Genomic DNA, 27,819 nt, shown 5'->3' on the forward strand with positions numbered 1-27,819 from the left:
GTGTTCTATGACCTCATACAAGTCCCTTCAGTATCCATGTTCCAGTCACAAAGCCCTGCTATGAATCAAACTTGTCTCATTGTTGCTGTTACCCCTCATTGTTAGGGCTACAGTTCACTGTGTAGCCAATAGTATATGTATTGAGATTTGCCCACATTAAAGTGGGTCCCCTATTAGAGAGAGCCCCAGTACATGTGTCTAGTTTTCCTCCTCCAATGGAATAAAGAAAGCTTTTTGCTTATGACCACTATTAGCTCTTCAATTTTATTTTGTTATTTCAGAGTTAACTATGGTTGTGATAACCTGTGTGAGCAATTTGGTATTTTTGGAGTTACCAGCGGTTGCATAAACTCTGTGACTCTTCGGTCATTTATGACCAGGGTTGACACTTATTTAAAACTATGAATTCATAACAAATTAAAGTTCTGAATCTATAGGTTGATCAGATACTGACAGAGACAATGAAAGATTCTTTATTGTTTTCTTTGTATAACTAGCACTATAGTTGTCACTTAGTAAATGCTTATTAGTTGATTAATACATATATATGTCAGAGGGAATAATATGGGACTTTTAGGCATTATTCAAGTTCTTTAAATATGGTCTAAGAAATATAAATGTTAGTGAACTACCAACTCCTAATCTGGCTTCCAAGTTCTGCCACCAACTCAATACAATTTAAGGTATCAAACATCTAAAGTACCCACTATGTGTCAGGCACTGTAGTAGACCCTGAGTAGTAGAGAGATATAAAATCCCTGCCTTCGTAGAGTTTATATTACATGGGTCAGCATAAAATAGTGGATAGAGTTCCATACTTGGCCACAGTTCAAATCCTACCCCAGTCACTAGCTATGTTACCATGCATAAGTCACTTAATTTCTCAAAGCCTAGGTTTCCTCAACTGAAAAATGGAAATTCCTATATTATCCACCTGAAAGAGTTGTTATAAGGTTTAAATGAAAGAATGTTGTATGGTTTAAATGAGATGATGTATGTAAAGCTTTTGTAGCAACTTTTTGAGAGGGGGAAATAAGTACACAAAATAAAAATGTAGTAAATTTGGGGAGTGGGACACTAACAACTGAATAAGGAAAGGCCTCTTGTAAGAGATGGCACTTGAGCTAACCCTTGAAGTGAAGTATAGATTCCAAAAGTCAGAAGTGAAGAGAGAAAACATTCCTGGCTAAGGGATAAGTGAGTCAGGGATAGGATGTATGTAATGGGGAGCAGCAATTAGCCTAGTTTGGTTGGAATAGGGAAAAGATGTAAAAATCAGTCTGGAAAAACAGATCAGAACCAGCATATGAAGGGCTTTACACGTCAAAGGTTGTTTGTATTTTATCCTAGAGGTACTAGGCTGCCACTGAAGCTCCTTGAATAAGGGAGTGACCCATTAGGCCCAGTCCCTTTATCATTTTTGCAGGTCTATGAAGGATGCATTGGAGAAGAGATTAGATACAGAGAGATCAGTGAGGAGATTATTGCAATAGTTCAAGTAGAAGGGTTCATAGGATCACAGAGAGATGGAAGCAGGGGTGTGCAGGAAACAACTCTAACCAGGCTTTCCAGGCTCCCACTGTCTACTTAGGAAAGTGTTAATAACACAACTTAAATTTTAAAATGTGTGTCCTGAATGCTAAACATTTACTAACATACTCCTGTCTGGAAGGGACCTCAGGGGTCATCTAATCCAACCCATTTTCTAAGATAAAAATAAGGAAGCAAGAGCACAGAGAGCGGTAAAGCCGTGAAATGGCACGGGTCCTCCAAGCCCCGCGCTGCCCACTGCACTACAGACAAGCGCCCAGAGCCATCACAACGGGTTGGCGCCTGCACCCCACGGAAAAGGCTCCCCCGGAGGGGGCCCACTAGGGTCGACGGATAGAAGACGACGCGGAACGTGTCCGCGGGGTTCCCCTCACTCCCTCCCCCGCCTGCAGCTGCCCGAGATGCAGCGAAAACGCCACGGGAAGCGCTCGCCAGGGCTGGCCCCGCAGAAGAGAGAAAGGGTTTCCCATAATTCCCTGCGCGACAGCGAAAGCTCGGGGACTAGCGCCGGCGGCCGGTCGCCTCCCCTTTTCCCTCCCAAGACACCGTAGGCCGCGGTTGCCATGGGGACTTGAGGTCGGCTTCCATGCCTTGGCCACCGGCTGCCCTGTCCCGGGTGTTCGCCGAGCTGGCGCCGCTAAGCGAGAGGGGCCGGGATGGCTTCTGCGGCGCCGCCGGGGAGACGCTGCCGAACCTCCGCAGCCACTTGCCCCTGTGCGCGCCCTCGGCACCGCCATCGGCCCAGAATCCGGCCCGCGAGGTGCACGTGAGCGGCTCGGCGGAGATGTCGTGTGGCCCGGACCGGGCACTAGTTACGGTGAAGGTCAGCAGCACCAAAAACTCGGCGGCCGAGGCCAAGAACAGTGTGGGCCGCCGCCTGGACTACATCGTGCAGAGCCTGCAGAAGCCTGGCATCCAGGTGACAGGAGCGCTTCAGGTGGTCGGGGGGCCGCGGGGCCGAGCCAGCCTGGGCGGCCCCCAGGAGGAGGGGATGGCGGGACGAGGATGGGCGATGGGGACGGGGGGGACGGAGGGACGGAGCTCTGTGCCAATCTGGTTGAGTCCTCTCTACGAATCATGTCGTTAAAAGTGCATAAAATACAATCCATAGGATTACAAAGGAAACCAGTTACAACGAAAGTTATCCTCCCCAAAAAAATGGTTTTTTTTAGTGTTCATGCACCCCAAGTTAAGAACCTCTGCTGAAAAATGTAAATAAATACAAGGGGTGGGGTGCTGCCTTTGATTTATTTTAAAATTTTGATTTGTGCTTTTAAATTTTAAACACACATATGAAATGGTGAGCGTTTAAATTTCGAAAAGTTGCAGGCTGATGCGAAAACTCTTTTTGCCTTCTAATTCAGTCCGTCTGCCTCGGTAGAGGGAGCTGCCATACTTGGAGTTCCCCACCGGACGGAAATCATGGGTCCCAACACTTACCCGCAGACCTCCTGAAGAAAAAATAAAAATAATGCTCCTTGGTAGTGGGAAGCAAGGGTTACCCTTGACCACATTGACGATATCCGTTTTCAGGTTTCTCGTGGGTATTCCCAGTGCCTCTCAAACAGAATCTAGTCTAGTCAGAATTTGCTCGTATGTTGTTTTTAAGACAAGCCCTTGCCTTACTATCCAAATACTCCACTATTTTCCCCCAGTACTAAACAAGTAATTAACTTTTAGCCATAGTAGTTTAAAGAAGACAAGCCAAGCGATATAGTTCACTGGAAAGAGCAATGGACCTTGGTTCAAAACACTTTGCTATCTTGGATAAATTACTTAACCTTCACTAAATCTAGGTTTCCTCCTCTGTAGTGAGAGGAGATTAATTAGCTGACTCCAGAGGGGACCTTCCCACTCCAGATCTGTGATCCTATATAGCAGGAGTTCTTTTTTTTCTTTTTTTTTGTGCAAATTGAATTTTATTACCCAATTATATTTCCTCAATGACTTACATTGTACTTTTCAAGATGCTTAATCTTCATTTTGATTGATCTCCACTTGGAAGTGCTGCAAACACAATTTCTCTGGCCCCCAGGTTCTTATCAATTAGTTAATAATCTGTACAACACAAATGCCCAGAAAATCTTTTTCTAATGCAATCAACCTGTAATTTATCAACCCCTCTGTCTCTGTCTCTGTCTCTGATTTTCACATATTAGGGGTTTTAGTTAAATTTTTTTAAGTAGGTCACACCTCTTAAAATAGAAGATCATGGCTAATTCACTCATCCCAAAGAGATAAAATGTTATTGTGAGGCAGAAAAGCATTTGGAGGCCTGACTTTTCCAGGATGATGCAGCTGACATCTGATGCAGGATTTGAAGTCATATCTTCCTTACTCTGAGTCCACAACTCTCTCTTTCTCCAATACCATGCTGAATCTTCTAAAATAATAAAGTCTTTATTGATGTCTTATTCTGAAATCTCCTTACTACCTAGATCTAATACTGGACATGTGTTAGAGTCTACTTAACCTGGGGTCTAGGAACTTGATAAATAGATAGATTTCTATATTTGTTTTATTAATTTAACATTATTCTGAGATGTACTTATAGACTTCACCAGACTGCCGGAGAGGTCCATCACACAAAAAATGCTTAAGAATTCCTGGTCAGTAGATAGATTTCTAGTTCATAACTGCTTTCTGCCATCAATACTTACTCATATTTCCTATTCAATGTTGGATATTTGCAGAGCTTTAGGAAAGCTCTACTTAAACCAATGATGAGCAAAGACTTGAATTTTGAAGTCCAATACATTTGTATGTTAGTCATTTGACATTTGTACAAAAGATAACTGTAGAAAGTAAGTTGATAACAAATTTTTAAAAGGTTTCACAATATTATATGTGTATTAAGTACCTGTTAAGTTAAAATAACCTATAAAATAGCCAAAAAATAATTTCTTAAAAAAAAAAGTTGACAACTATAAGCTCTGTTACAATCTGGTTCAAAGGTTAAAAAGCCACTGTATATACAGTGTTTGCATAAATATGTATATTGAGATCATGAGGAGTTATCTTCTGCTAGGATATAAAAGAAGTCACTTGGTTCTGCTGTAATTGTACTGAAATTCAGTATTCAGGGCAAGTAAAATAAAATAGTAATCTCCCAATTATCTGTGCCAATGAAGGAAAGCAGTCATGTGGATAATTCAAAGCAGTAGACAATCCAAAAAGTCATTTAAATTATACTTTGGAATGGATCATACAAGGTTTTCAAAGTCATGGGGCACTTTTAAACTTTAATGATTTAGATTGTCACTATTTTTGCAAATGGCACTTAAAAGCAAATGTGCCAAAAGTATAGGGCAACTACATTGCAAACGCAGCTATATACAACATATTCTCATTTCACATTCTGTGACAGAAAAATGTTACAGTATGTTTAACAGAACTAAAGTCCTTATCAGTTGGGGGGAGAGAATTCTGTTGACCTTTATATATGCCCTTTTCAAGATAGCTTATGGTACTTATATCACTCTGTGTTCATGTTTAAAAAAAAATAAAGTTTCTTTAGCTGAGTATCCTGGCTGATTCCAGCTATCATGACGTTCAGAAGGAGATGTAAGAGAGTAGTCTCAAAACATCATTATTACAATTGATATAAGTCCAAAACAGATTGGTACTTAGTATATTTGGTATATACTTTCCTCCCTTCCCCCAGTTCTAAATAAATAGCATCTGACTGCTAGGGCATCATCTTGTTGGATACTAAGTATAAACAATATTTAAATAAAACACAGAGCTATATAATAAAAACTTAAAAGCCAGCAGCTCTACCGTCTTGGGTTCACAATAATAATATATTGTTGCATAAATCTGCATATTTAATAGAAAAGCTTATAATAATAAATATGTAAAAGTGTGACTTACTGCAATTGTATTTGAGTTCATCATTCAGGACACAGACCTAACAGATTTTTAAACCAGATTATCAAATTTAGAACTGAACAGAACTTAAAAGACCATTTAGTCTAACCCTGTCATATTACCAGATGAGGAAAGTGATATCAGTAAAAGTTGCTTATAGTTTTACAGCTAGTAGCAGAGCTGAAACTAGGATGTAGGTCTCCAACTTCAAAGTTTAGGGCTTTTTCTACCAAACAATTAAATTACCTTCTAACCTAGGGACATAAAGGCCTGTGTGTTAAAGAAGACCACAGCCCATAGAACAATGAGAGCCTGACAACTTGGAGCTAAGACCTACAGCTTTTTAATAGTGGACATGGGAGTTTTAAACTAACTAGAATCATAGTCTTAAAAGCTGGAAAGGACCTTAAAAGCTGGAAAAGGTGTCATGGCCAACCCCCACAATTTTTCTTGAAGAACTGAGACCCAAAAAGGTTCACATAGAATCAGAAATCTAAAGCTGAAAGGGGCACCATGTAGCCCAACCCGCTCATTCTACAGATGAGGAACTGAGGCCCAGAGAGGCTGAGTTGACTTACCCTTCATTCAAGTTTACAAAGGTAATAAGTATCAGAACTGGGATTTGATCCCAGACCGTGTGCTACCTCTTACTAATCAAGACACTCTCACATTCTTTTGCTTACTCACAAATAAAGGAAGGAAATAATACTCTTCTATGATAGTTGGCTGAGCAAGTTTCCCTAACTGTTCACACCTAATTTAACTGAGCCTTCCAACTATGGTGATGTCCCTCATAGTGCCTACCCCTTTTGTATATTATCTGCATCATTTATGCCTGCTAATTAGATTGTAAACACTTTTTGGGAATGTAAGTTGAACCACTCACCAGGATGATGTCATGAATCTGTGATTTTTCTAGCTTGGCATGTCTTAAGGCCTTTTCCACAGGGTCCAGCATGCCATGGAAGAGATTAGCATTCAGCTCTTCAAAACAGGCTTGGGTGATTGATGTATAGAAGTCGATACCTTCATAGAGGGAGTCAATCTCATTACTGTCCTGGATACTATATGAGAGGCTGTGCTTTGCATGTTCATAAGCGGTGTGCAGATGGTGAACAACCCTCTTGTTTTTACTGATGGTTTTTTTTGGTTTTTTTTTTTTTTGCCTTTTAGTGAGGCAGTCGGGGTTAAGTTACTTGCTTAGGGTCACACAGCTAGTAAGTGCTTTCCTTCTAACCCTGCTTAGTATTGATATTACTTCATTGTCTATGGTACCTTTTAGCAAGATGTAGACTACCGGCCCTGAAGTCAGGAGGACCTGAGTTCAAATCTTGCCTCAGACCAAACACTTGACACTTACTAGTTGTGTGAACCTGGGCAAGTCACTTAACCCCAATTGCCTAAAAAGAAAAAAAGAAAGAAAGAAAGAAATACACTTGAAGCAAAGAGATACACACAGAGTAAAGATAAGGGACTAGAGCAGAATCTATTATGCTTCAGCTGAAATGAAAAAAAAAAAGCAGGGATAGCAATCCTGATCTCAGACAAAGCAAAAGCAAAAACAGACCTAATTAAAAGAGATAAGAAAGGAAACTACATCTTGCTAAAAGGTACCATAGACAATGAAGTAATATCAATACTAAGCATATATGCATCAAATGGAATAGCATTTAAATTCTTAAAAGAGAAGTTAAGTGAGTTATAGGTTCGTGGCCAAACGAGAGATAGAGAGCATTACAAAATGTAAAATATATAATTTTTATTATATTAAATTAAAAGGCTTTTGCACTAACAAAACCCAATGCACCCAGGGTTAGAAGGAAAGCAGGAAGCTGAGAAACAATCTTTACAGCAAGTGTCTCTAATAAAGGCCTCGTTTCTAAAATATATAGAGAACTGAGTCAAATTTATAAGAATACAAGTCATTCCCTAATTGATAAATGGTCAAAGGCTATGAACAGGCAGTTTTCAGATGAAGAAATCAAAGCTATCTGTAGGCATACAAAGAAGTGCTCTAAATCACTTTTGATTAGAGAAATATAAATTAAAACAACTCTGAGGTATCACCTCACACCTATCAGATTGGATAATATGACAAAAAAGGAAAATTATAAATGTTGGAGAGGGTGTGGGAAAATTGGGACACTAATGCACTGTTGGTAAGTTGTGAATTGATCCAACCATTCTGGAGAGCAATTTGGAACTATGCCCAAAAACAACCAAACTGTGTATAGCCTTTGATCCAGCAATACCACTACTAGGTCTGTATCCCAAGAGATCATAAAAAGGGGAAAAGGACCCACATGTACAAAAATATTTATAGCAGCCCTTTTCATAGTGGCAAAATATTGGAAATTGAAGGGATGACCGTCAGTTGGAGAATGGCTGAACAAGTCGTGGTATGTGAATGTAGTGAAATACTATTCTACAATAAGAAGTGGTGAACAGACAGATTTCAAAAGAACCTGGAAATACTTGTATGAAATGATGCAAAGTGAAATGAGCAGAACCAGGAAAGCACTGTACACAGTATCAGCAACATTGTGTGATTAACTATGAATGACTCAGCTCTTCTCAACAATACAATGATCCAAGAGAAGTACAAAGGACTCATGAAGGAAAATGCTATCCACATCCAGATAAAGAACTGGTGGACTCTTAATGCAGGTGGAAACATACTTTTTTTCACATACTTTATTCTTTTTCATGTTTTTTTTCCTTGTGATCTTTTTCTTCTTTCACAATTAGGACTAATATGGAAATATGTTTTATAGGAAGAGGGGAGGGGCAGGAGGGAGGAAGAAAAAATTGAAACTTAAAATCTTATAAAAATGAATGCTAAAAATTATCTTGACATGTAGTTAGAAAAAAATAAAATACTATTTAAGTGAAAAAAATGATGAGCAGGATGCTCTCAGAAAAACCTGGAAAGACTTACATGAATTGATGCAGAGTGAAATGTGCAGAACCAGGAGAACATTGTGCAAAGCAACAGCAATGTTGTACAATGATCAATTGTAAATGACTTAGCTATTCTCAGTAATACAAGACAATTCCAGAGGACTTATGGTGAAAACTGCTATCCATCTCCCGAGAAAGAACTGATGGAATCTGAATGCAGATTAAAGCATACTTGTTCTTCATATTCTTTATTTTTCTTGCTTTTTATTTGTTTTTTTTTTTTTTTGGTCTGTGTTTTCTTTCACAACGTGACTAACCTGGAAATATATTTTGCATGACTGCATATGTATAACCAATATCCAGTTGCTTGCCTTCTCAATGAGCGGGGGAGGGAAAGGAGGGAGAGAACTTGGAACTCAAAATTTTAGAAAAATGAATGTAAAAATTGTTTTTACATGTATTTGGGGAGGGAAAAATGTTAAAGAAAAAAGAAAACCCCAAATGGGGCCATGAAGAGTCAGAAACAACTGAACCACACCATATATGTGTGTGTACGTATACACACACCCCAAGCTTTTCATTCTCCTGGGTGATATAACCTAAAAAGAGACAAGTAAATAAAGGTAAGTTAAGTAGAGCGTGAACACTGACAACTAGGGAGAAAAAAGCTAGGGATCTATCCTGAGGTTGATATAAGGAGGGAATGAGTTTCAGGCATGCCTGTGCAAAGGCTTGAAGTTAGAGGAAGTTGTGAAGTTTGGGGAAAGGCTAGTAGGGCAGTTTGGCTGGGATCTTAGAGTGTGTAAGGGAAGTAATTTGAAATAAATCTGGAAAGGGTAAGAAGTATGTCATAAAGAGCTTTAAATGATAATTTATGAATTTGTATTTTATCCTAAAGGCAATAGGATAAAACCACTGAAGATTCTTAGGCAGGGTAATGACATGATCATCCTGGTGCTTTAGGAACATAAATTTGACAGCTATATGAAGTATGCATTATAAAAGGGAGAGACTAGAAGTTGGGAACCAGTTCAGATTAAATATGTATTTTATTTAACTGAATCAAACACATTTCCTTAAGTACTTGGAAAAGGAATTCTAATAGCGTCCATAATAATGATTCTTGGGAGGCAAAGGTTTCCATCAGCCGCAATGGCAATTATAAATTTTGTTTTATTTGGTTGGGAGTGGGAAAATTACTTTTATTTGGTAAGTATTGGGGCTTAAGTGGTAGTGACAGCATTGAATAGGTGGTAAAGAGGACTCTGATGATGGTAGTTTCCTATGACATTAATGGCAGGGGCTCTAAGAACAATTTCAGTTTTCACAACAGTAGAAGGGCATAAATGGCCATTTTCACTTAGAAACTTCTTAGTCAGAAATTGCTTTCAGGAACAATCATACCTTGATTTATTTTTCAAATAATTTTTATTGAAATCTTTTGTGTTAATGTCATCTACATTTCCCAGAGCAGATATCCCTTCCTGCTTCCTGTCCAGGAGAGTCATCCCTTTTAACAAAGAATAAAATAGAAGGGGAAAACAGTTCAGCCAAGCCAAGCAACATATGGAGAAAAATCTGACTTTTATGCAATACCCCAACATATGGAAAAGTCTGATTGTATGCAATATCCCAAATTTATAGTATGTCAGCTCTTCACCGAATCAAACAGAGGTTCCTTTTCATATTTCTTATTTGGGGCCAAACTCCTAATTTCACAGTATTTAGCTTTCTGTGTTTGGTGGTGGTGGTTCTTTGCATTTACAATGTTGTCATCATTGAATATATTGTCTAGAATACTAGCTCCTTGAGGGCAGGAACCAGATTTTTGCCTTACTTTATATCCTCAGCATTCAGCATAGTAGCTGGCACATTTTTTTTTTGTTTAGTCTTTTTCTGTCAAGTCCAACTCTTCATGATCCCATTTGAGGTTTTCTTGGCAAAGATACTGAAGTGATTTTCCCTTTTCTTCTCCAGCTTATTTTACAGATGAGGAAACTGGGGCACAGAGGGTTAAGTGATTTCCTCAGGGTCACACAGCTAGTAAGTGTATGAGGCCATATTTGAACTGAGGAAGAGATGAGTATCTCTAACTCCAAGCCTGGCATGCTATCCACTATGTGACCTTGCTGCCCAGCTGGCACATAATGATCACTTAATAAATGCTTCTTGATTGGATTGATTGACTTGTTCTGTTTACTTCACTTGGCATCAATTCATATGTCTTCCCACACTTCTCTATATTCATCCTACTATTTCTTACAGCACAGTAATATTCCATTACATTCATGTATTACAACTTGTTTAGCCATTTCCATTTGATTGGCATCTACTTTGTTACTAATGCTTTGCTATATTGCAGTTTGTTGCTTCAGAATTATATACATATAGCAATTGTTGCTATAAATATTGTGGTGTATAGAAAGCCTTTCTTTTTAGTATTAACCTCCTTTTAGATAGAGGAGGAGAGGGAAAGGCAGGTATATGCCAACAGTGGGATCTCTAGGTTAAAGGTACGAATATTTTAGTCACTTTCTTTGAATAGTTCCAAATTGCTTTCCAGGATGGTTGATATAGTACAGCTGAATCAACTCACAGCTCCGCCAACAGTGCGTTAGTATACTTGTCTCTCCACAACCCTTCCAATATTAAAAGTAAGTAGGTGACACAGTGGATAAAATGTTGGACCTGAAATGAGGAAGACATGAGTTCAAGTGTGACCATAGACACTTACTAACTCTCTAACCCTTGGCAAGTCACTTAACCTCTGTTTGCTTCAGTTTCCTCTACTGTAAAATGAGAATAATAATATCACCTACTTCTCATGGTTGTTTGTGAGGATCAAATGAGAATAGTATTTGTAAAGCATGTTATACAGTGACTGGCATATAGTAGTAGGTGCCATATAAATGCTTGTTTCCTTTTACCTTCTCCCCCACCAATGTCGACCATTTCCAATTTTTGACCTCTTTTCTAATTTGCTGAGTATCAGGTAAAATCTCAGAGTTGTTTTGATTTGCATGTCTCATTACTAATTACATGGAACATTCTTTCATATGACTGTTAAAAAAATTTCAATTCTTTTGAGAACTATTTGTTCACATCCTTTGACCACTTACCTATTGGGGAATGACCTTTGGTCTTACATGTTTCTGTTGCCTCTGTTTCCAATATCAGATCCTTAGCAGAAACTGAATGTCTTCCTATTTTAGCAGCATTAATTTGGTTCCTGCAGTATCTATTCAATTTAACATAATCAAAATTATTTGTTTTCTTTTTTGTGATTACCTCTTTTTCTTGTTTGGTTAATAATTTACCCCCAACCATATCTGCAGAAGTTACATGATCTGGTTGTCTTCTAATTGTTTAATGGTATAATGTTTAATATTCATGTCATATAGACATTTTAATTTTATCATCTATGATGAAAAATGTTAGTGTTTTCTAATAAAAATAACTCATTTATGCTTTATGGTTACAAAATACTTTGCATATATTAATTTATTTGATCACTTTCATGGTACTAGTAGTAATACTACTAAAGTAAGTCTGTAAAGGAAATAATAAAAATATTGTCTTCATATTACAGATAAGGAAAGGTGCTCAAGGAAGTGAAATGATTTTTCCACTCTGTAGTGAGGAGATTAATTAGATGACTCCAGAAGGACGTTCCTGCTCCAGAACTGTGATCCTATAAAATAGGGATTCTTAACCTGAGGTTTAGGAACTAGATAGATAGATAGATAGATAGATGGATGGATGGAGGGAATGGAACCCAGGTCTTCTGATACTAGTCTGGTACCCTTTTCGTAGATCAGCTTCAGAATTTACTTTTGCTCATTTATTTGTTTATTAGCAGTGGTTCTGTAATCTCAATACAAGATATAACGTGTACTACCAATGAACTCCTAGAACACTTATTGTCTCTACCACATATTTGACATTTAGAACATGGTACCTTGCAGTTTTATTTATCCTTTTATGTGTGTATTTTATCTGTATCTCTGGAAGATAAGTCCTTCTAAGTCAAAAACCTAATGTTATATGCTTTTATATTCCCCGTTGTCTTTCTCAGTGCCTGTGCATAGTAGGACATCAATGGATATTTGTTGATGATGTAGCTATTTGGTTTTAATGTGAAATTACAGTTCTAGATTATTTACCATTATTATTATATTGTGTAGTCCCCATTGTCTACCTAAAAAACTGGAAGGCAGAGTAGGGGGAAAAAAAGAGGTTTAAATATGCCATGTAGGTAGACATCAAAAGTAAAACATACCTTAAGGTGCTACAAAAAACAAATTTGTTCCTGGGGCTCTCATAATTAAAATGATAGCTTTTCTAGGAGAAAATTATATGAACAGCAGGCTCAAGAACTGAAGTAAAAAAAACTCTTCTTTGATCTTCTAAAAGTATATTCTGATTAAAAATTAAATGGATAACTCCTCTTGAAAACTTGCAGTCATAAAAAAGAGGGGGGAAAATGCTTTTAAGTAGGACATATGAGCCAAAGCACTTAGTAAATGGGTCATGGATATTAAAATTACTTCCAGTAGTGTTCCTATGAAATTATTTTTTAAATGCTAGATTTCTACCCCATCATATATTTGAAGCATACAATTTAATCAAATAGGAGAAAATCTAGATATTTTCTCTATAACAATTTTGCCCAAAGCCACAAGATGGCAGTGTTCTTAAATATATAAAGCCATTAAGAATTGGGAGTTTTTCAAATAAAATTGATTTTTATACAATATTTCAGTTAATATACCACAAATATATTATGATATAGTTTTTGTTCATTCAACAAAAATTATTTAAGATGTAATTAATTTTCAAGGTCTATTAAAGATAGAGAAAAGAAACCTCTTTTATCACTTCTCCATAGCTATACTACCCAAAAGTCATTTTTAAACAACAATTTAAGAAAGCTGAAAGTTTCCTTAATAGTTAACTTTAAGCAATTATATAAAAAATAACTTTCACACTAGTCAAGTAACCTTCAAAAATAAGTGACAGAGGCACAGTGGTTACTATGGTAGCGAAAATAAGCTTATACTTTTAATTTCTAAAGAAAAGTGTGCCTGTGGCTTTTTTTTAAAACGCCTAATAGGTGGTAGTGCAGGCAGCTAAGGATGGGAGGGCATTGGAAAGTGAGAAGGAACAAGCTGAAACTACAGAATTCTCAAAACAGCTACATTTCAATATAGCATTAAAATACTATAAAAACAAAATCTGGTCCTGTACTAAATATGAAAAAAAAAAAAAAACCAAGATTGCTTCGTAGAGTGAACAAAAGGAAAGAACTCATGTGGAGAGGACAGTTAAAAACACACACACACACACACACACACAGCCTCTCCTGAATATGTATTCAGTAGTAGGAAATAAAGTAGATATTTTTGGTCCTCTTTTCAGACAGTACAGTTGGTTAGGTAGGCTGAAGAAGAGTAGAGATAGCTATATCTTAGGTACTTTAAAAAATATTAGGTATGATAATAGTTACTGTTTTGTCAGGCACTGTGAGAACCATTTAAAAAGACAAAGATAAAAAATGTAACTGCAGTAAGGTCTCTTTAAGGAGGGTTGTAGTATTTTGGGCAGATCACAGTGTGCAGAGTTCCTTTCCCTCTACTTAACATTTTTATATAGATGAAATCTGGTTAGAATGAATATTAGAGGCAGCTTTGATGAATAAGAAGTTTGAATTAGAGGCCCCTTCCAACTTAAAAACTATATAAACAAACCAAGTGCAAACAGAAGAAAGAGTAGCACTCATTTAGTAGAAGTGTTGTAGAGCAGTGTCAAAAAAAGGGCAGCAGACACCTTTAGGGAGGTACAAAGAGGAAGAAGAGAGGATATAAGCTAATAATTACATGTTTTAGCTACTTGGCTGTCTCTCTCCCCTCTTCCCTTAGCTGTACAGTTTCCCAGAGAACAGGGATCAGAATATTTTTAGAGGATATCACTAAACTGTACCATCTATTATGCCATATATGCTTTGAACAGTATAATATATGAAAAATTAAGGTATGCAAAAGGGTGATTTTTTTTTGTTCTATGAAAAGGTTCCCTGTAGGTTTACTTTTCTTAAAAACTAGATCTCAATGCATTTAAACATTTTTTACTGTATAAAATTCCTTAGGCATACACTATATCACATGAATTTTATAAATGTGTCTATGTGGTGAAGTCAAAGTGGCAGTTATGAAGAAATAGTTTTCCAGTACATTTTTAAAAGAATGAATATATTTGACTTCTGCTCTTTTTAGGTAATTTTTTTTAAAACTAAGCAGAATATCCTCCTTATGTTAGGCCTTTGATATCCTACATTCCTGCTTTTTAAATAAGTTATCCAAAGTTCAGGTTTCTATTTTGTTTCAGAGGAATAGCATACAATAGCTAAACTTTTAGTTTGTTTTATTGACTTTAAGAATTATACTGTTCTGCTTTCTGTTTCAGGCAGAAAATATAACTGTGACAAAGGATTTTAGTAGAATAGAAAATGCTTATCACATGGAAGCAGAGGTATGTATTTATCACATCAAATAATTGAAAACAGCATGACTTTGTGGGGGCAATTTTGTCATTTATTTTTATCCTCAAAGCTAATTTATACAGGAGAAAAGTTATGCATAATGTTGAGAAAAGATCATTTTTCTCTAAATCATTTATGATTTGGTATATTTAAGAATTTAAAGGAAATTTAATGAGATTTATTGGAGGGAAAAGTTTTTTGAAGCGAAATCAAAAAGGTTGGAGGGGGTTGGAGAGGGCAGTTCATTGGCACCTAATGACTTATGTAGCAGTATTTTCTCCTAGGGAGCTGAAAACACCAAGAAGGAAATTTATTTCATCCAAATAAATGGTAGAACTAATGTTGTTTATGGAAGATTGGAGCACTCTTCAATATTCTTTTATTTCACAGTATAATTTCATTGTCCCATGGTAGGTTAAGAATCCCTTAAGAGAAATAATCTTAGTAAAAAAGCAGAATAGAATGAAAATCTTTTCAGTACTTTCAATTAATGTTAAGACTTTAGTTCCCAGAACTTCTTCCATTTTTAGGACACATTGATGCATTTATATGGCCAAGGCCTTATGAACAAGAAACATTTTCTAATCATAGTTAAAACACAGTACTAGTGACAGCTTCTAATCTTCTAAGAATGATATTAACTTGACATACAAACTGGCATATTGTCTGTGCTCCCCCTCTGAACACAGGAAACATGCTACCCTGACTCTGCAGGCAAGAAATCAAAGATTTTAGAGCTTGAAGAGATCTCAAGAAATGATGTGCTTATCCTACAGGCACATAAGGTGCAGATGTTCCCATTTTACATGGGAAGTTATTGAATCCTGGAAGGGTTAAGTGAATTAAGTCCAAGGTCAGATAGTAAATAAATGGTGGAGGAGAAACAAAGCTTTCAGAATACAGATGGATTGTTTAAATGTTGCAAGATATGACACTAATATGAATCACTGAGGGTTAATATGATGATTCTCACGTGAGAACTGTTTCTTTCCCAGCATTGAAATATTCTTTCCTTATCAGTGCACATTCTAGGACAGTTACTTAAAATATTGTGTTGTTCCTACACTTAATATTTTTTAAACCACAAAGATTTTTCATGGTGCTCATGAATATGAATGATCTCCTAGTTTATATGAGTGCTTTGAAGAAGCAAGGTCACAAGATCATAGACTTAAAACTGGAAGAGACCTTAGAGGCCATCTAATCCTGTCTTTTCATTTTTCAAAGAAGGAAACTGGAGCCTGCAGAGGTTAAGTGACAAGACAGTAAGCTTTAGAGGCAGGATTTGAACTCAAGTCCTCTGACTGCAAGAACCAGTGCTATTTCCAATATACCAAAAGAACATTGTATTTTAGAGTCTAAAGACCTAGATTTCTTAATATCTGTGTGACCTTCAGCAAGTTGCATAACTTCTCTGGGCCTCCATTTCCTCATTTGCACAATTAGGAAGTTATACTAGATCATATCCAAAGACCATTTCAATTCTAGATCCATGATCCTTTCTTTCTATTTCTACTTTTATGCCATTAAAATCAACAGTGGTCTCCTAACCAGCTTTCCTGCCTAGTCTTTCTCCCTCCAATCCATTCTTCCTGTGGCACCTTATTTGTCTTCCCCAGACTTTACTTCATTATGTCACTAGGCAGTGGAGATTCATTTGATCGTTTTTCAGCGTGAAGAAGTTTAAACTCTTTAGCCTGTTATTCAAGGCCCTTCATAATGGAGCTAAAACCTACCTTTCCAGTTTTTCTTAATGATTGCCTAAATAAATATTCTGGTACAACTAGGCCAGTCTCTTCACTATCCCTCATGCTTTTCTGTCCTCCAAGACTTCATTCATGTCATTCTTTTATTCATTCCCTACTCAAAGCATAAATTCTTTCTACAAAATTTCCCAGAACCTTCTTCCTCCTCTCCCCAGTCAAGTCTTAAGCCATCCTTCAAGATTTTTGCAAGTGGTTCTGCCTTAGTGGTCACATTCTGCCTAAAGGTTAAGAAGGATGAAAGACCTTTAAAAAAAAGGCCATTAGAAGATAATTATGAAATTTTTACTTAGAAGTTTAGTAATGAATGAGGGAAGAAGTATAAGAGAGTAGCTTGAGAGTAACAGAGTTAAAGGGAAATTTGTTTTGTTTTGTTTTGTTTTAAGCTAGGAGAGGTCTGAGCATGTTTGTAGTAAACAGGAACTGCCAGGAAATGAGGAAAGAGTATCAATAGGAGCTAAAGACAATAAATGATTGGGCAAGCTTTCAAGAGATTGGAGGAGAGGGGAGGAGATCAAAGCCTTGGCAAGGAGATGGACTATATTATCCTCTTCGACTTATGCAAAAGACTTAAACAAAAGAGAAGAAAATGAATGAAGATGTGGATATGTTTTTGAGGTGTGGGGAAGGGGAAATCAAGAAGCTTATATTGGCCTATATACCTATCCTTAAAAATTGATTTTTCCCCAATCTGTTCATGAATAATTACTTTCTGCCTTGTAAAGTTTTAAATTTCCAAGTCCTCTAAATTTGGAGAAAAACAGCAGCTGTACAAGGCACAGAACAAGGGTTTTCAGCCTGGGATCTATGAACTTGGTTTTGTTGGTTTTTGTGTTGTTTTGTTTTTTGTATTTTAATAGCTGTTTCAATATTATTGCTATTCTTTATAATCCTGTGTATTTTATTTTATGCATTTCACAACATTATTCTGAGAAAGGTCCATAGGTTTCACCAAACTGCCAAAGGGGTCCATAACACAAAAAAAGGATAAGAACCCCTAGCATAGAAAGTTCAGAAAGGATGCCTTTGATCGTTTTGAAATATGTGTTCATTATGTTTGTAGATATAACACATATATAACTAAACTACATAATACTTTTAGGTTTAGAAGGGTGCCTGAATTTGAAGAAAAACAGCAGAAACAGCAACATTCCCCTACCCCCAACTATATTGCTAGACCTGCTGCCAGCACCACTTTGTGTTTCCAAAAATAACCACTTCCACTGCCTTTAAATCATACTGATAAGGGGAAATGTAAAAAGCAAGAAACCTTACCCAAGAACTACTGAATCAATATTAAAACGCAGCTTTTCTTGCTCTTAAAATATGTGGCATCTTTGACCATAGTGATAGTGGAGGAAAAATATAGTGAATTTAAAAAAAAAAAGCTTGACAGTTTTTAAGATTGATTAGGACTTTGGTAGCCAGTTGTCAAATTCAAAACATGTGGGGTGTATCTCTAAAAAGATCATTATTTGGATTTCTGAGTGAATTTTTTTTACTTCAGACTTTTTGGTTTCTTTTTCCAACTTCATTAAGGCAGATCATTGCAAATTTTTAGACAAAATCAGTAATGAAAAGGTTCATGTTTTGTGCAAATAGAAAGCAGTTTCTCACACTGGGTCTGATTCTGCTAGTTTTAAGGGAATGAACTATCTTTTAATAGTATGGTAATTTTGGGGGCTCCTAATGAATTTAAAGAGAAGAAACTATTTTCTTTGTTGCAAATTGCCTTGGGCATTTCACATGCCTCTATCTTTTCACATAGTAACCAAGAGCATCAATAATGTTTAATTTGGAAAAAGGAGTGTAGGTATGATTTTGTTTTTAATTTTAATGGGAATATACCTAGGAATCAAATTATTTTGAAAGTTTTTATCTTAACCACCTAGGTCAGCCTCCTTCATCTATTATGATTTTATTTAAAAAATAATGATCCCATATGCATCCTAGTGATGTCTGTATAACTATATATGTTTCTATAACTAGAGAGCCTTAAAAATCTCAAATGGATGAACTTAGTTTAAGCGTTCATCTACATAGTCTCAAATGGAACCAGTTGACCTCTTTAAATCTCTTTCCGCTGTATTAGATTATGAAAGTTTTTAAAAAGCAATTTAGAGTTGTGTCATATGTGCCTTTTCATTTTCTTAGCTAACAATAGCTGATTCACCATTAGTACAGAATGTTTTTTGAGGTATTTTGTTGTGATCCATGCGTAGCACACGTTTGGAAGACAGCTGACCCAGGTCTAGAATGTAGTTGATGACACCAAAGAATAAAGAAAAGCTACCAGGTATAATAGCATACAAATTGACCATTTAGGGTTTTTAAATGACTCCCAAGTTAAATTCAATTTATGCTGAGCCCCTTGAAGCAAAAGTTTCCAGTGGGGTTGAGGGAGATTGCCACTAACTACTGGCTGCCACTACAGAAAAGGCCAAAGGAGGAAGGGGGTCTTCGTATATAGGACAGACACTGGAAATATTTTTTAAGTTATTTTTAATGAAACTAGTCAAGTTTGCATTTATAACTGTTTAAACATAGATCTCTTAACAGCTTAGAAGTTATTCCCTTCCTCCAAATAATTTAATTTCTTTGCAGAAGAATTTAATTTGATCTTATGTTCTGTGCCAACTTGTCTTCTGCAGTATGTAGTAATTTAATCATTCAAGATTAAACAAGATTTTGACTTCTATTGGCAGCATGAAACCCTAACCAAATGAGATAACTGGCCTTAGGTATAATTATTGTAAATATTTCAAATAACATTTTAACTCTACATGTTCTTGTAATATTGCCTGTTATAATGGCATTACAATCAAAGACCTGCTCCTAATTAGAAGCCTTACAGGTGTATTTTTGGGATCAGTGATAATAAAGAGAAGGAAGATAGTTGTGTTATGAAAAAATATCTCCTTTTTGAATTCATATGGTAGGTTACTGCAGCTAAAATATATCTACCACAACACAGAAATTATAAAGGTAAAAACCTAGGTTTTATTATGCTGAAGAACAGGTTCAGAGAAGTAAAAAAAAATAATCCTTGAACAATTATTAGGATTCAGGTAAGGCTTTTTAAAGACAAAATTACATCAGTGACAGAAATAATTCTTTTACATTTTGCAATCTCATACATTCTTTTAGGTTATTAAAAAAAGATTCATAATTCCATGCTTCTTTCAGTGTCAAAAAATTTGAACAATTTAGTTAAGCAAAGTCATAATCTCGTACATTCCTTAAGGAAACAAACCTAGTTAAATAGACTCTATAGGTAAACTAAATCGAGTTATAGATTAAACATTTAGTTTGCAAAACCCTACACTTACAAAACTACATTTTAAAGAAGTCACAATGGGATAATTGAAAGAGATCTACATGTCAAGAAGACTTGGCATCAGGGAAATTCTTCTACAAATAAAATATTTTAGGGAGGAGATTTTAAAGATGCTGTGTTCCATTCTTCCTCTCATTTGTGTCTTATTAGTGTCAAAAGTCTTCCCTTAATACTATTATTCCATGAGTCAGGTTTTAGTCAGGTGAGGTTAATATTAACAGGAACAGGCTTTTAGTTAACCACATATTGCAGGAGGAATGGCCCTGAGCCACGAATAATAAAAAATAATAAAAAGAAAATTTAAAACTCCCATAACAATAGAATAGAAGATAATAGCATCAGATTTTAAGATTCCTTATAGCTGGGACTGTGGAATTTTTTAAATTGTAATAATTGTTAGAAATCTTATTTTTAAGAAATGCCCAATATCTAATCTTACATTAATCATTTTCCAGTATGTTATTCTTTGTTGGGGGGAAAAAAGCAAAAATTTTATTTAAGAATTTTTATTACTGGTAAGTTGAATTTTTTCTCCCCACATAAGACATCTCCTAGAGTTAACTCATAATTCTTAATACAGCAGATAGAATTCCTTTCAGTTTTATTAGTAATTAGTATATATTCTCTTAAGTTGCTTTATTGCCTTCTCAACCTATTCTATTTTGTATGCAAAGAAGTCCTTTAAAATCCAAAACACTATCACCTTCCTGACTCTAGGGAAGGTTTTGTGAGATATTAAACTTTATATTCCCAAATGAAGTAGTGGTGTAGGAGTGCTTAGCAAATCTATGCGGTAACAAAATGGTGAGGTTTTTTTCAATATAGCCATATTTAGTCACTTGATTAAAAGCATTTAATTTTTGTGCCCAGCTCTGTTGCTGGTTTCATAAAATAAACACATGCAAAATGTTTCAAAGCAGTAAAGTCATTTGGAAGTCAAATTATATGCATATTTTTAGGAGTAGAAGAGTTAGAGAAATTGAGGAAGGGGGAGTTAATCAAGAAGGACTTCTTAGAGAAGGTAAGTTAAACTAAATATCCAAGCAAGTAACAGACATAGATTGGCAGAGAGCTTCAAACAGGGTAAGAAGTCAAGGTTGAAAATATGTGTTTAAGAATCCTATGTTCAACATCTAGTCACTAAAGCCATTAAAGATGAGCACACTCCAAGGAAATTAATATAGAACACCAAGTGTTGGAGCTTAAAGTATGTCTGTAGATGGAGAGGAAAACAGAGTGGTTAAATAGAAGGAAAACCATAAATGCAGTTCCACAGAATTCAACTTAATGCAGCAAATATTTATTAAATGCCTACTATGTGCCAGATGCTGTGCTGGGTGATAGAGATAGAATTCTTGTACTGAGGGAGTTTAAATTCTACTAAAGGGAGAAATTTTTGCAGAAAAGTAAGTCTTGCCAATGTCAAATAATTCTGGGAGGGTAGGGAATATAAAAACTAAGAAAATTCCATTGGGTTTCAGCAGATTACTAGTGGCCAAAGAAAGTTTCAGTGAAAGGTTAAAGATAAAAGCCAAATTTTAGATTAAAAGGAGGTACAGGGTGGGGGATGGTCATGAGGAAATGGAGGCAGCCAAAGTAAGCCACATTTTTAATAGTTAGTCATAAAAATAAAATAAATAGTAAAGTATTTAGATGGTATGACTGGTCTAACAAAGAGCAAGAGATTAAATTTGGGGATTCATCTACAGCTTGGGGTTTAACAGATGCATGGAGAATTTTCTGCCCTGAAGAGAGTATACAATGTTTGGCGGGGCGGGGGGGGGGGGTGTTCCAATTCACTTAATAGCTGTGGTACACATAGTACAAGTTGGTTTCTGTACTAAAAGAAGAGGTAAAAGGAATACACCAGATTGTCAGGGAAAAATGAAGTGTTTCTTGAAAGAATAGAAAAATATCCTCTTTCTGTGTACCTCAGGTATTCTCTTATTCCTCATAATTCCACAAAATCATGAAAATCAAGGGATTAAAACCTCCAAGTCCACCCTTTGAAACTGTCCAAACTATCAAGGGCATGCATATCCAAAAGAATACCAACTATATGAAAGAGGTCACATAAAAGAACAGTATGTTCTTTTCTATAAAAAAGTAATAGATTTGTCAGGTATGCCCAAACTAAAGAGTGGGGCTGGACACAGAGCTGTTAACCCACAAAAATTGTTTCATTTTTGCTGTACAGGCTTAAAACTTCATTGAGTAATCCGAAAGTTTTAGATGTAGATTGTCTTGTCATTGAGCACATCCAGATCAACAGGTCACCAAAATGCATAAGCATACTTAGAGAGCTTATGACTGAATCAACCCATATGTAAGTTTCCTTGCCATATTGAGATGCTTCTTACTGGGTTGGAAAAATCACTCCTAAGCCAGAAGAGGAGACTGCTAAAAAGAAGAGGATATCCCAAAAGCAATTGAAGAAACAAAAACTTATCGCATGTGAATAAACATAACATTAACATGCAAAAAAAATGAAATTAAGACCAAAAAAAAATAGAAGAGATACTTTTAAAAAGTATCTGATGAGGCATGGGAGAATTCTAATTTATGTTAGATAATGTCTAAGGGTAGGTGATTATAACAATCATAAGAAAGAAAAGGACTCCAGAACATTTGGAGCTAAGTAATAGATGAGGCTGTCTTCATAGAAGAAATTCAGCAGTAAGATTCATAGCTTCAGAAGTGTGTATGCAAATGCATAAAGCAGAGGCACTAGGTAGAGGTCCAAATGCAAGGAAACATTTTTTTCCTAAGTAAATTCTCAGTTTGAGGAATCAGACTTATGAATGGAATGTGGCTCTTGAAGATTATGACTTACTCAAAAGTAGTATAATAAAGGGAGCAGTGCAGTAACCTATAGTATAAGAAGATATACTGTATACTACAAACGTATACTCAAATAGGTAAATACAAAACATAGACAAAATAAATCCAAAGTAATTAGGAGGGAAGGCTTTTGAATTTGACCAACAAAGAAGAACTGGTGGGAAAATTTTGAGGCTTGTGACAAATCTTAGAATTTGTGATAATGAAAAGGAAATTGACCATAGTCTGACCTGCACCCAAGATTTCAAGTAGTGTAGAAAAAATATACAGGTAATATCACATGGCTCCAAATTCTACAAGGGAAATCAGCCCAGAAGGGATAGGAAGCTCTCAAGAATAAAATTCTAAAGACTGAAAAAAACCACAATCCTAATGAAAAACAGGTGAAACTGTGGCTACACCAGGAATTCATCAACCAGCTCAGACTTGAAGAAGCTGTGTATAGAAGATGGAAGGGCAGGTAACTGAGGGTGAATACAAAAAGAGTGACATGGTCCTTTAAAAAGGATCAGGTGTTAAAGTTAATAATAAGTTGAGACTAGTAATGAATGATATAGGGCTTTTGTTTTCTAGCTATGTTGGAAAAGGAGAAAAACCGAGAACTGGATAGGACCACTGTTCATTGCAGCTGTGGCTATGACAGAGAGTGACAAAAGATGACAATGAGAAGGCAAAACTTTTAAATTTTTGCTTCTGTTTTCTCTTTCAAGGAGAATGATCTTTAGTATGGTAGAGACTAGGACAAAATATATAATAAAAAGTTGAAATCCCAGATAGATGAAATATTAAGTGAGGACCTAGCTTTCCTCAATGATTTCAAATCAAAAGGCTTGAACTACATCCCAGGGTATTAGAATTGGTAAGGTGTGATTGCTGAGTCACTGTTAGGGATCAGGAAAGATTGTGGAAAACTGAGAATGTACCTCAGGACTAAAGAAGGACAAGTGTACTGATTTTTTTTAAGGGTGGGGGGAGTAGTGGATGCTAAATTAAACTGTTGGCATCAATTCCTGGCAAAATTTTGAAACATTATAATGGGCAGATTGGAATAGGGAAAGACAGGACAGAAAGCCTGGGTAGAAGGCTCCTTACAGTAGTCCACATTTGAGGTAATGGAGGTCTGACCTAGGGTAGGTGAAGTAAGAAGAAAGGGAAATATAAGAAAGATTTCTGAAGTAAAATCAACAGGACTTAGCAACTGATTGGCTATAAAGGATGAAGAAGGGGGTATTATTGAAAGATCACTCCAAGGTGATGAGCCTGAGGGAATGAGAAGATGGATGTGCTATCAACAGATATAGAGATGTTGAGGGGAGGGGAAATTTTTGAGGGCAGTGGGATTAATCCAGCTTTGTATGTGTTGAGTTTTAGGTGCTGATATGACATCCGAAGGGGATAAGTAGCAGTTAGAAATATGAAACACATAAATGTGAGACACATGAAGAAATTTGCATGTTGGAAATATGGGACCTGAAGCTCTGAAGAGAAGTAGTGTTATAAATTTAAAAAACATGCCTAGAAGTGATAATTCAAGATTTGGATGGCATTATTAAAAGAGAGAATATAGATATAAGTGAATCCATGTGGGTGTCCCCCATGTTTTTTCCTGGGCCCCATTCTCTTTTCCCTCTTTATCATTTCACTTAGTAATTTCATCAGCTTGCATGGTTTCAGTTATCATGTTATGCAGGTGACTCTTAGATGTACTTGTCGAGCCCTAACCTTTCTTCCAATCTCCAGTCTCAAATCTCCAAATGCCTATTAGAAATTTCAAACTGGATGACCCATAAACAACTTAAACACCCACCAAGTCCAGAATTTAACTCATCATTCCCCTAAAAACCTTCCCTCCCTTCCAGACTTTCCTATTACTGTCACAGGCACCACCATTCTCCTAGTCACCTAGACTCAAAACAGGGTCCCATTCTTGACTCCTTTCATTTACTCACCAGCCCCCCCAATCCAATCATTTGTCAAGTCATGTCATTTCTACCTTCATAATATATGTTGTGTGCATATGTCTAGTATGTTCTTCTTTTCTCAGACACTGATACCACCTTTTTGCAAGCCCTCATCACCTCATGCCTGAACTATTACAAGAGCCTGATAGTTGGTCTGCCTGCCACAAGTCTTTCCCAACTCTGATCCATCATCCACTCAGCTTTCAAAGGAACCTTCTATAAAGTTCAGTTCTAACCATGACTCTCACACACACACACACACACACACACACACACACACACCCCCTTTCCAAGGGCTCCCTGTCACCTCCAAGATCAAGTATAAAATATTCTGTTTGGTGTTCAAAGCTCCTCATAACCTGTCCCCTACTGCTTTTCCAGTCTTCCTACACCTTAACCTTTTTCTGCCACTCTATGATATTGGCCTTCTTCCTGTTTCTAAAATAAGGTGCTCTTTCTACTCACTTAGTATTTTCTCTGGCTACCCCTATACTTGGAATGCTTTCCCTCCTAATCTCCACCTCCTAGCTTCCCTGAGTTTCTTCAAAACACACTGCTATGAGCCTTTTCCAGTTCATATTAAAAGGATAATAGACAGTACTGCTTAGTGCCTTCCCACTGAGACTGCCCCCAATTTATCCTGTATATATCTTTTTTGTACATAGTTGTTTATTTGAATGTCATCTCCTTGATTAGACTGAGCTCACTGAGAGCAGGAACTGAGTTTTGCCTTTGTATCCCTAGCACTTAGCACAGTGCCTGGCATATAGATGCTTAATCAATGCAAGTTGACTACTAAATTATAATTTGTCTTTTGCACTATTTTCTACTCCAAACTGATGTCTTAGTGTTCTACTTTTCCTCTTTACACTCAGAGAAACCTGAAACAATGCAGTTCACAAAAAGATAACTTTAATTCATTTTCATTTATAGGTCTGCATTACATTCACTGAATTCGGAAAAATGCAGGATGTTTGTAACCTTCTTGTTGAAAAGCTAGATAGTTCTGTTATCATCAGTCCTCCTCAGTTTTACCATACACCAGAAGCTATTGAGAATCTTAGGTAAGTTAAGCAAATTGTTAAAAAAAAAAATTCTGTTATATGGCTTGTTAATTGTCATTAATATTATTGTGTTTTTTATTCCCAAGACGCCAAGTCTTTCTCTGTGCTGTTGGGAATGCATGGCGAAAAGCTCAAGAAGTTTGTCAGCTTGTTGGTCAGTCACTTGGAAAACCTCTATTAATCAAAGAAGAGGAAACGAAAGAATGGGAAGGTCAAATAGACAATCAGCAGTTATCTGACCTAGCAGGTTCACTAAGTATACAACAGAAAATCCAAAGTGCAACAATATATGCTTCTTCCAGGGTATTTTTAAACTTTGAAGTTAACAAAAAGGAAAAGAAAAAAAAGACTTAAAATTCTTTATAACCAAAATTTTTTTGTCTTTGTATCTTTGTATCTAATTGCCTAAAACCATGGTTAAATTTGTATAATTTTTATAGTTTCTTTATACTAAGATTAATATTTTATGTAGAATGCCAAATTTTATCTGTCAGCTAAAAAAATGTACCCCACAGCATACTTAAACTCTTTGTATTCTTCATTTTCAGTTTCATTCCCATGTTCCCCACATTCTTCTTTCATTGTAATGTCATTCTTTTTACATTTTTCTTTTTTGTGACCATGCGAACAGAATTTGCATTATTAGGTATGTTTTCTCTTTTCTGGAATTTTAAAAAAAAAACTTTTAGACTTTGGTTTTCATGGATATGTTTATAGAGTGCTTTCTATTCAATTTTTACTGGTTTGTTTTAGTCTTATACCATGTTCAGTAGATGCATTAAATATTAATTTTAGTGCAGTATTATCATAAATTAATCTGCTTCACTTCATCACATGACTACAGTTTTACATTTAAATGTGGTTTCAGCTTCTGCACTACAATCCAAAACTGCCAAAACTAAATACTTTATCAAATATTAAATGAACTTAAAAAAAACTGGATTTCAGTTAAAAACCAAGTAACTTTATTTTGTAAAAGTAATTTATTGATGAAATTTGTAAAACTGAAAATGTGGAACACCAGCATGCACTATTGGGCCTTAAGTTTCAAGTTAAAGGGATACACAGTACTGCTTCAGGGAGCTTATAGTTTTTTTTAAATGTCAACCAAAGTTAAGCTAATAGAGCAACTACAAAAGTGAGTAGAAGGTAAGGTTGGAGTCAAGCTTGAAGAATAGAGTAAGTGAGCATTTACCTGGAAGAGGTACATCCTTAGCTTTAGTTGTAGGGAGAGAATGATGCATTATGGTAGGCAAATGATCATTACAAAAATAGATTTTTTAAGTTTTTTTCAGCATTTGGGGGATGATACTACATTAGGGAAACTTTAAAACAGTCTTGAGCAGACTGAAGGAAGAGCTGGGATGGAATAAGAGAAGAGAACAAAAAACAAAATAAGACTATTTGAAGTTTGTATTTTATATAAATGACTGATAAGTAGTGATTTTAGCTCTAAAATGCAGTAAATATATTTGAAGGAGAAAGGAAAAAAGTTTATTGTAAGTTCTTTTAGAGTAAAGACAATACCTTATTCTCGAATCTCCTCAGCACTTTATATAGTGTTTTGCAGAACCATAACTGGTAGTAGAATTTTGGCCTGTCATGGCACTAACAGCTGTGGGTCCATACTCCACGAGGGGTACAAAGCTCCATCCTTTTACCAGGATCTAAGAGAGTTAGAAACAAGGATTTCCTCCGGCCACTTTGGTTTTAACACTCTGGGCACTTCCCTTTCAAGACAAAGTCACATATGTGAGTTATATGCCTGCACACAGGGAAGGCAATGGAGGACTGGAAAATTATATACTTGTCTCACTCTCTATCCACAGATTCCAACTGGCTTGAGCAGACTATAAATCTCCCTACCCTCCAGTTCTTTCCTAGAGGTGTATCAAGATTTTTCTTGTTTAAAATGCACTAGACATTCATGAACCATAAAAATCCAATTAAAATCATTTTAATATTTAAAGTTTAAAAAACACAAAATACAAGA

General features: G+C 36.1%; 1 protein-coding gene across 1 annotated transcript; it reads left to right on the forward strand.

The window, feature by feature from the left end:
• The first annotated feature begins 1,755 nt into the window (after positions 1 to 1,755).
• IRAK1BP1 (interleukin 1 receptor associated kinase 1 binding protein 1) lies at positions 1,756 to 27,704 on the forward strand. Its single transcript, XM_027854130.1, is given in 7 exon segments — positions 1,756 to 1,851; positions 1,889 to 1,929; positions 1,931 to 2,055; positions 2,058 to 2,470; positions 14,785 to 14,850; positions 25,696 to 25,826; positions 25,913 to 27,704. Coding segments are annotated over 7 exon segments (1,140 nt in total). The 3' UTR covers positions 26,181 to 27,704.
• Positions 27,705 to 27,819: the final 115 nt, after the last annotated feature.

Source organism: Vombatus ursinus, unplaced genomic scaffold (assembly GCF_900497805.2).
Source record: "Vombatus ursinus unplaced genomic scaffold, bare-nosed wombat genome assembly UNPS02000582.1, whole genome shotgun sequence".
NCBI lineage: Eukaryota > Metazoa > Chordata > Mammalia > Diprotodontia > Vombatidae > Vombatus > Vombatus ursinus.